This window comes from Vespula pensylvanica, chromosome 11, assembly GCF_014466175.1.
Source record: "Vespula pensylvanica isolate Volc-1 chromosome 11, ASM1446617v1, whole genome shotgun sequence".
In the NCBI taxonomy this organism is placed as follows: Eukaryota; Metazoa; Arthropoda; class Insecta; order Hymenoptera; family Vespidae; genus Vespula; species Vespula pensylvanica.
In genome coordinates, this window is record NC_057695.1 from 5,472,465 (window position 1) to 5,482,296 (window position 9,832).

Below are 9,832 nucleotides of genomic sequence, written 5' to 3' on the forward strand. Positions count from 1 at the left end.
TAAACGCATGTATCTACGTAGCTAAGTATGTACATAAATACATACATATATACATATATATATATATATATATGCACCATACATATGCTCAAATTTAAAACCGCAATTTTCACCGTTTTTGGCAATTTATATAATAAATATAACTAGATAACGAATATACATATAACGTTGACGTAATTCGTGCAACTTTACGTCCAATTAAGTACTTGTCTAACATGTTGACCATCGTTCGTAACATGAAATTGGTTTCGAGACAGTATGGCTTTTCGGTCAACATCGATAAACGCTTGGTGAACCCAAAACCAATATGATCGCTAATTATCACATATGTATGAATTTTCTAACAAAGATGATTAACCAATGAAAGCAGTATAATTTTTTTTTCCTTTTTTATATCCTATAATATACATGTACGATACATATCTCTCTCCAATTCTCTTTTTCTCTATCTCTTTTTTTCTCGAGTAATTTAATACTTGAGAGTTTATTCAGAACTCATGACTTCAAACATTTCATACATACAAGAAGCTTTTCGTTAAACAACTTCATCTTTATCTTATTCTATCTCTTTCTCTCTCTCTCTCTCTCTCTCTGATTGAGATCTCATTTCAACGCATAAAACGAACAATTCTGTTTTGCATCAATGAGATCGCATTAGCATATGGTCGGATCATAAGTAAGGTTATAGCATTCGCGAAATTCAGCTGTCTAACTATTTTGTTACACGTTGTCTCATCACCATTCACCATCTCTGTATGCTTCGTTCGTTTCAGTCTTTCATATCTCTATCTCTCTTTCTCTCTCTCTCTCTCTCTATGTCTATGTCTATCTATGTCTCTCTCTTTCCTCGTCCTTTGTCCCACCTCCTTTCCTCCCTTTCGTCGTGCTTTCCAGCAAGCCACAGGATCGTAAAAGGCTGGAATTTCTGTTGAAACATCTGCAAAGCCGCGCTCTGGGGCATCTGAGCCCCTCTAAAGCTTCATACAAATTCATGACGGAGTACCCTGACCCTCTCTGTCTCTCTCTCTCTCTCTCTCTCTCTCTCTCTCTCTCTCTCTCTGTCTCTGTCTCTGTCTGTCTGTCTGTCTCTGTTCCGTCTCTCTTTCTCTCTCTAACACACACTCATACAGTCATATCTCTGCTATACCTCCAAGTTTTCGGCAGATACGCGTATACATAGACCCATACGTATTTCTCCACGTTAGTTCGTAATATTATTTAAAGCTCAGCTTCTCTCTCTTTCTCTCTCTCTCTCTCTCTCTCTCTCTCTCTCTCTCTTTCTCTCTATCTCTCTATCTATCTATCTTTCTCTCGCACTCTCTATGGAAATCAACCTTCCCTCTAAAACACCTAGGATTAATAGTTTTCTCAAAAATAATGTCGCTTGATGTTATACCTTTGATACCACTTTGTTTGTTCTTGTTTCTTACCCGTAAGTTACGTACTATACCTTTAAATGTTCTATTCCTTGTAATATTTAGACATATCATAACTTACAATAAAGGCTTATTATAATTATTCGTTTATAAACGAACTGGTTAACATGAACATCACTAATCCTTGATATTTAATCGTGATTTTCATTTTGTGAATCTCGTAGAATCGAAGATTGTGGACTTTCTTATATAATCAAGGATTCTGGATAAGAGGGAAAGAAAAGCGATCGAAGAAACGTGGATTTAGTAAGATCTCTCTCTCTCTCTCTCTCTCTCTCTCTCTCTCCCTCTCTGTCCGTCTATCTGTCTATCTTCTTCTTTCTTTACGGAATGACGAAGTAATCTTCTAGAATCACAGAACATTAAAAGCGCCACTGATCTGCCTCCATTTCTTTCGATTCCCAAGACTAACATTCATTCGATCTACAGTGCTCCACCCGATGTAATTTTCTTTCAATGACGTTCGCTAGCTTTTTTTTCCTTCCTTTCTTTCTTTCTTTCTTTCTTTCTTTCTTCCTTCCTTCCTTCCTTCCTTTCTTTTTCATGAAAAAGCGAGAGAGAGAGAGAGAGAGAAAGAGTTTCTTCGTTGATTGGGATTCGTTCAACGTTATTATTCCTTCGATTCAAGGTTTGATATAACGAATCTCGATTATTTCTGATCGCTCTGATGAAATATTCCTTTCTTAATTCTCTCTCATAGAACTTGTCGATTATAAATATTGTTCGTGATCGATCTCGAAACCGATCGAACCTTTCTCGATTTGCATCATACCGGAGAGAAATCGCGTTATTTAAACGCTTGGCGCTCTCTACGAGAGTAGGACACCGGAATACATTAATATTGGATGAGGGAATCTCGAAATGAGCTCGTATCGAGAGTCGATACGGTCGTTATCAAAAACTCGTTACCAATATTTTATCCTCGATATTACTCTAGTAAACTACAGGGACACGTGTGTTGTACACTCACAACTACCCCCTTTACTACACCCCCCATCTCATCCCAACCCCCTTTCTCTCCTTTTGCATTTTCTTATCCCGATCGACATCGATGTTCAACCATTACATCTATTACAAAATGTCTTTGCTTCTTGTATAACGTTTTAACATATCTTTTCTTTTCTTTCCTTTTTTTTTTTTTGTTAGCTTTTTGCATTCGAAATAAATGAACATTGATTATAATATATCTATGCACCAAAAGAAGAAGTATATATATATATATATATAAATAATATATGTTGAAAAGAAATATATAAATAATAAATAATAAAAAAAAGTTAAACCAATCGTTAATGTTAATAAAACGTATATAATATTTCATGGTTTCCTTCGAATTTATTAATAATAATAATCAATCGTTTAACTCGTTATCAATGACAATTTAATTGAATATCGGATCGGTGCTACATTGATTATGCTTTATTACTGCAATTAATTCTAAGGATCAATCGGTCGTTCCCGATCAACGAAAAATCCTTTGTGACAAGCTTATTATATCAAACGTTTAATTACTGTGACACAACAACCAAAGCCGGGATTAGGTAATGGCATTGACGTGAGTAAACGATAAATTGATTATTTCTTATAAAAAATCAATTCTCGAATCGATCACTTAAAAATATAATATTACTTCTCTTTTTTCATCTCACACGATGTAACAAATCTATAATAAATAATTCTTCTCTTTTTCTTTTTTCTATCATTCCCTTATTTTTCTCGTTTATCTCTTTATATTTTTCTTCTTAATCTTCGATTACATACAGTAGAAAAATAAAGCTTTTTATCCGTGGTATAATGAAAAATTATATTACCCAACAAACTATTTTTAATATAATATACAACACACTTTTTTATTATTACTTTTCCGGTTTTTTTCTTTCTTTCTCTCTCTCTCTCTCTCTTTCTCTCTCTCTCTCTCTCTACATCCATAAAGAGACTCAAATATATTGAGTTAATGAAATTTCGCTTGGAACTTTCGTGCAAATGTTTCGGGTCGTAATTCGCATATTAACTCTTTATGAGGTCATATGAAAAAAGAAAGAAAGAAAAAGAGAGAAAGAGAGAGAGAGAGAGAGAAGAAAGGAAAGAAATATACATGAAAAGCTTCGTTTCACGAGTTATCGCAATATCGATCATTCCACGAGCAGCCGCAAACAGTTTCGTCTAACTGCTTCTACTGCCGCTACCTATTGCTACTCGCCACTCTAACGAGTGTGTTCTACTTATCTCTCTGTCTCTCTCACACTCTCTTTCTCTCCTCCTCTCTTTTTCTCTCATTGTTACTTTGCTTCCTCAAGATCGTAAGAAGGTAGAGAAAGTTTCCTCGTAAATCGTCCCTTGATGCAGTACCGGCACGAAGCCGATTTATTTGACGTCCCTCCTACCCCTTTCACCACTAATGATCCTAAAATGGTGATCACGCGACCATTTTGTACTCCTTTCATAGAAATCATTACATCTAGCTTTTTAACCACGTGAAATTGATGGTCAAATGATATGATAAATATTAGTCAAGTCAAAGTCGATTAATAAAGTTTGTGGTGAAATATTTTTTATTATTATTATGGAAAGTAATGTGTTTTTATATTTATAGTTTTTATATAGTTTTATAATTATATTCTTATTTCGTATTTTTTCAATAATAAAAATTGAATTGGACAATAAATGATGTTGGAATATTAATATTTGTAATGTATATTACATTTTACTACATTATAAAAATAGATAAAAAGACAGACAGACAGACAGAGAGAGAGAGAGAGAGAGAGAGAGAGAGAGAGAGAAAGCATATGGATATAAATCATTATATATATTAACATATTATAATACAGTACAAATATTGATATTATAATATATTACAAATAATTAATAATATATACATAGGAAATAACTAATATAGTTTACAATAATCAAAGACAATCTACTAATATCATAAATTATTTCATTATTTTATTTTTTTATTGTTTCTATTAATAACTTGTTTAATTGTACAATCATATTTTTATTTTGCATCTTTATAACGACCTATATTTACATACTCCATCATATACTCGATAATTATGCATTCAAACGATTCAAATGAATATCTGTATTTGATTTTAGTATCCAAGTACGATGGCGAACAATTAAATTTGACGAAGATTACACGTAATGAAATGGGAGCATATCTATGTATCGCAACCAATGGCGTTCCACCAACAGTTAGCAAAAGGATCACCGTTGATGTCGAATGTAAGTCGCTGATAATTCATTGATAATACGTAATTTTAAATATAACAATAATTTGAAAAAAAATGATTCCAATCGAAATCAATCAATAGTAAAAAATTTACTATAAAAATTCGTGTACTATCGATGAAAATAAATTTTGAAACAATCCAATTCAATATATGCGATCTTCTCAAACGATTTATAATTAAAATCCAATCAAGAAATTATCTCATCGATCGGTTGACTTCTATTATAATCATTCTATTATAATCAAATCATTATCAATCTCGGATATCAGAGTTATCGATCAGAGTATTATTTCCAATAATTCGATGTAAGAATTTAAAAATAATTTGAACGAGTACAATTGCATTCGACCTATAGTTATCGCTTTATTTATTAATTTTTTTGTTTTCTTTCTTTTACACTGTTCGATATCAACCTATTTCTGATATCTCTCTGAAGAGAAGCAATGATGCTGCAACAAACGTCGGTGCAATTCAATAGAAAAACTTGATCGAAAGAAGTTTCTTTTCTTGGTTATCACACGCACACAGACACAAGGAGAGACAAACTAAAAGGTCTGAGCATTAAGGGAAAAGAGTGGAAAAATAAGGAAAAGATCTCGAGTGGCAGACAATGAAAAGGAATGCATCGAATGTGAATACTTGACGTGAGATACGATAGGAAAGATCGTGAACCTGTTGATTCTTAAACTTTTCTTGGAGTTGATAGGATGTAAAAGAAAATGATGGAAAGAAGAATACGATTATACGAAAAAGATTCATCGTTGAGAAACGAGAATAACTGTATTACTATACAACTTATTATGCGAACTGTTTCTCTATAATAAAAAAAGAAGAGAATGAGTTTCTGAAACTCATAAAAATTAATCGAATGATATAACAAAAACTATCGTAAATACGTGAAAGATTCATCGTCGAAATAACGACCGTACCTTTTACAAAAATGATTAAATTATTATCGAATTATTCGTACAAACTAATTCTAATAATATCAAGAAAAGAATTAATTTTCGAAACACGTAAGAGTTAATCGGAAGAAACGTCTAAAATTGTGATATCATATACATAAAGTTAATCTTTCAAAAAACGAGTCTATCTCGATTGTTATCGAACTTTGTCACGTAAACTGTCTCTTCTAATATGAAAAAAAAAAAAAGAATTATAATTAATTTCCAATCAGCACAAGAAAAATACAAAAAGAAAAAAAATAATAATCATACGTACGTAAAAGTTTAACGCACGAGAAAGATAATTCGTAAATAACTATGAAACTCACGAAACAATCTATTCCTAATAATATCAACGAAAAGAATTAATTTCCAATCACCATAAAAAATAAATCGAATAGAACGTCAAATGATATATATATAATACGTACTTACTTACGCATTGTTTAAATTCCATTCGACGAATTATGAATACAAAGAAGGATCAGGAAAAGACGGCAAGTAGATTCTCCTTGTAGGCTGTATATCGTAAGAAAGGTTGGTGATGGTATAGATGGTGGTGGTGGTGATGGTGAATCGTGAAAAGAGAGGGGATGACGGTGACGTTGGAAAAGCCCGAGGGAAATACGGAGATCCTCGCACAAGCGTCCCTCTGCTCCTGCTCATTTTTCCCTTTTATGCGTTCCATTCGTTCATGTCACTTCCTATGCTTGCACTCGCTTTGTGGTCGTGTATCTTTACACATATACACTACACACGCGCACACATGTATGTATAGACACGCATATATATATAGAGAAAGAGAAAAAGACGTATATGTGTATATATGAGCGTCGGGTGTACGTATACGCGCACAAAAATGGACAGTATACATTGGTATGTACTTCTTGTCTTTTTCTTCTTCTCTTTCTTCTCTGTTAAAGTAAGAAAAGATGGTAGGCGAGAGAAGGCCGACTCCATTCGTAGAATATTTAGATGGGACGAAATATATTTTATTTAAAGGACCAGAAGAAACAATACTTTACTTTGAAACTACGCTGGAGAGAGGCAGGAAACGACTGTAAGAGGTTTTAGTTCGTGTCGAAAGTCTTAACAATGTTATGTTATGTTTACATACAAAGGAGACGCTGTATTTATCTCTCTTTGTTGTTATAATAGGACTCGTTCTTGACGATGACGAATAAAATTCTCCGAAACTGTTTCAAAATAATACCTACGATAATGTCCTTCGGTAAGACGAGAGTTGAAACGACCTTTATACAATGGCAACAAAATAATGACGACCTTTGAACGAAGACTCTATAGGAAACTCTTCTTTACATTCTTGGTCGACTCTCGTACGTTGAACGGTGCACTCGTCCAGTTAATCTACTTAATTAAAAATAAACACTGACGTCGTTCATAGTAGAGAGAAATCCCTCGCTCTGAACGTACTGTGTCCGTACGCTTTTCATAAAACAAACGAAGTAACTCGAATTCGTATTCCTCTTCGTATTACTAATAAGCTTATTTTCAGAAAACACGGGAAATAGATAAGGCCTACTATGTACGTCTATTATAGCTTATTTCCATTAGACAAAAGAACGATTTCTTATCTTTATACATACATACATATATATATATATATATTTTGTCCAATAAAATATCCAAACGAGATTAAAAACGTCATAAAAATAAATCGTAAGAAACGTCTAAACCATCGTATATAGATAAACGATCAATAATTGAAAAACAACGATTCTATTATTTCGTAAGAACAATTAAATTACTATCGAACTTGTCATAAAATCTTTCGTTGTATCGATTTTATAATATCGTTATCTCGTAGAATCATTTCTCTTTTAGATCGCGAATAACCAAAAGTAACAAATTTATCGGAATAAACGATTTAACGAGGGAAACGAATGAACACGTATGGCGGATGAGTTACATCGTATACATAAAGTGTATCAAACCATCTCCATTGGGTCCTCTATATCAGGCACTTGGTGGATACCACCTATAGTACTATAGTATGCGCTCAGGCTTCCCACAAATCCGCAAATTGCTGGTGCTGACCCCTAATTAACGCATACTTCTCCTCGATTTTCCAAGAGAACACATCGAGTCCCTCCTCTTTCTCCTTAGTCCACTACTAATAGCCACTTCTCAACGTTACCAACACACCTTTTCACGCCGTTGTCTCCATTCGTTGTTTCAACCTCTCTAGCCACTTCTTCTTCATGTACTCTCGACAGAGTTTCCAACGAGTCGTTAGTTAGACCTAAATTAATCTAAGACTAAGGCTACTTCTATTCCTTACTACTGTTCCACCAAGGGAAAACGTTCTCCATTCTCTACTAAAGCTTTAAATTTATCCTCTAACGAAGAGAAAACGAATGTAACGACGAAAAAGACGTAAGTGGAAGTACGTGAAGGAACAAACGAATTATATCGCAAATTACGTATATCCTGAAGAACTTTGATTTCTTTGTTTTCTTTCTTTGTTTTGGTTTTCTTATCTCACAAGGTCGATGAAAGGAGAACGCGACGAGATACCGTCCTTTTATTTATTTATTTATTTCTCGTTGACCTATCTCGATCATTGATTTCAATAAAATTCATTTAATATTCACGTTCACATGAGTTGTAAATATATTGTAGTGTCTTATTTTGATGATAAATTAAAAAGAATCTTTGAACGATATTATCAAATATTGTATCGCTACGTATTATATCAGTTTGTTTTTTGTTTGTTAATATTAGGAATAAAAATTCTCTGATATACGAGGTATTCATAAATCATTGCTCTCTGATTATAATATAATTCTCTTTTTTTGTTTTTTATATGAAATACGTAGCGATATTAAGATACAACAAACATTAATATAAATTTGTTCAACGTTTTTAAACGCTTAATAGAATTGATATTTCGAAAGAAAATGAAACGACACTTTCGTTCTACTCTTTGAACAATCCAAGATACAATTATGAAAATGGCAGTTCCTTTATTACAATGATACGTCAAAGAAAGCCCTCTTGGACCTTCCAGAAGCATTTTCCAAAGTCCAATGTCTCTAAAAACAAACGAGAAAGAAGAGGAAGAAAATATCCAAAGAAATCGTCGTTGAATATCGTTTTACAAAATACAAAAGGTCAACCGCCTTCGGACTTTTTCCATCACACGTATGGTATAAGAAGCAACGTTAAAGCAAGAAAGAGAAAGAAGAAGAAACACAACAATCCTTGGGACATCGTATCGTTCGACTTTAACTCGAGCATGTTCGCAATCCGAGTCTCGAGCAAACGATAATTGACTTTGTTTCCAACTCGTTTCCCACTGTAGACTATCTCGCACCGAAAGTCATCCTGGAAAGTGCAAACCTAGTGTGTTCTTATACATCTACATCTACACGACTTAATGTTAGCTTTACGACTGGTGAAAAAAAATAAAATAAAATGAAATAAAATGAAATGAAATAAAAAAAAAAAGAGAAGATAAAGAAAAACAAAATGTTGGCTTTACAGCTGGTAAAAAAGAACATAAATAAAAAAAATGAAAAAAGTGACTACAAAAAGAAAAGAAAAAAGAAAAGAAAAATTAGAGAGATATAAGGAAGGAGAAAGAACTACTAATAAGTCACCGTTATCGATCGTGATAATCTTGATACAATTAACTTAATTTCACGATATACTCAACCTAATCGACTTAAATTAATTTTACTTAAACTATATACAATTACTACTTAATTCTAAAACTTATAATTCTAAAAATTATATATAATTCCACTTGAATTAATATACTTAGGTTAATTTTATATGTTTTAAATATCTCGTCTTAACAAGTGTTTCTTTTTTTTTCTGTTTCTCTTTTTATGTATAATAGTCTCGCCAATGATCTTTGTACCAAATCAATTGGTCGGAGCACCAGCTGGTACCAATGTGACGATCGATTGTCACACCGAGGCCTATCCTCGTGCAATGAGCTATTGGTTCCTAGGGGATGAAATGATACTCTCGAATGAGAAATACACGACTACGATAATGGAGAATAGCTACAGGGCTCATATGAAATTGCACATAAGGAATCTTCAAGCTGGTGATTTTGGAAACTATCGATGCATCAGTAAAAATTCGTTGGGCGAAACAGAAGGTTCTATAAGGCTCTATGGTAAGTCGTTTTACTATTATTATTATTTCAAAAGATGACGAATTCTTTGTTGGTTTTCTTTTC

At 33.0% G+C, this 9,832-nt stretch overlaps 2 protein-coding genes across 17 annotated transcripts in view; one reads left to right on the top strand and one right to left on the bottom strand.

The window, feature by feature from the left end:
* The window catches only part of LOC122633024 (lachesin), a 233,225-nt gene that overhangs the window by 187,549 nt on the left and 35,844 nt on the right, over nucleotides 1-9,832 (top strand). For all 9 annotated transcript variants that reach the window (XM_043820464.1, XM_043820460.1, XM_043820462.1 and 6 more), the window contains 2 exons: nucleotides 4,539-4,667; nucleotides 9,485-9,769. In XM_043820464.1, the coding sequence (XP_043676399.1) occupies nucleotides 4,539-4,667; nucleotides 9,485-9,769 (414 nt within the window). The remainder of the gene's footprint in view (nucleotides 1-4,538; nucleotides 4,668-9,484; nucleotides 9,770-9,832) is intronic.
* Nucleotides 1-9,832, bottom strand: part of LOC122633029 — a 188,436-nt gene that overhangs the window by 114,081 nt on the left and 64,523 nt on the right. The window contains exon 1 of one of the 8 annotated variants that reach the window (XR_006328005.1): nucleotides 6,059-7,176. The exons of the other annotated variants lie outside the window; for them this stretch is intronic. The gene's annotated coding sequence lies outside the window, so the exon portion shown is untranslated. Of the gene's footprint in view, nucleotides 1-6,058; nucleotides 7,177-9,832 lie in introns of those variants that run through there. 8 annotated transcript variants of the gene reach the window in all.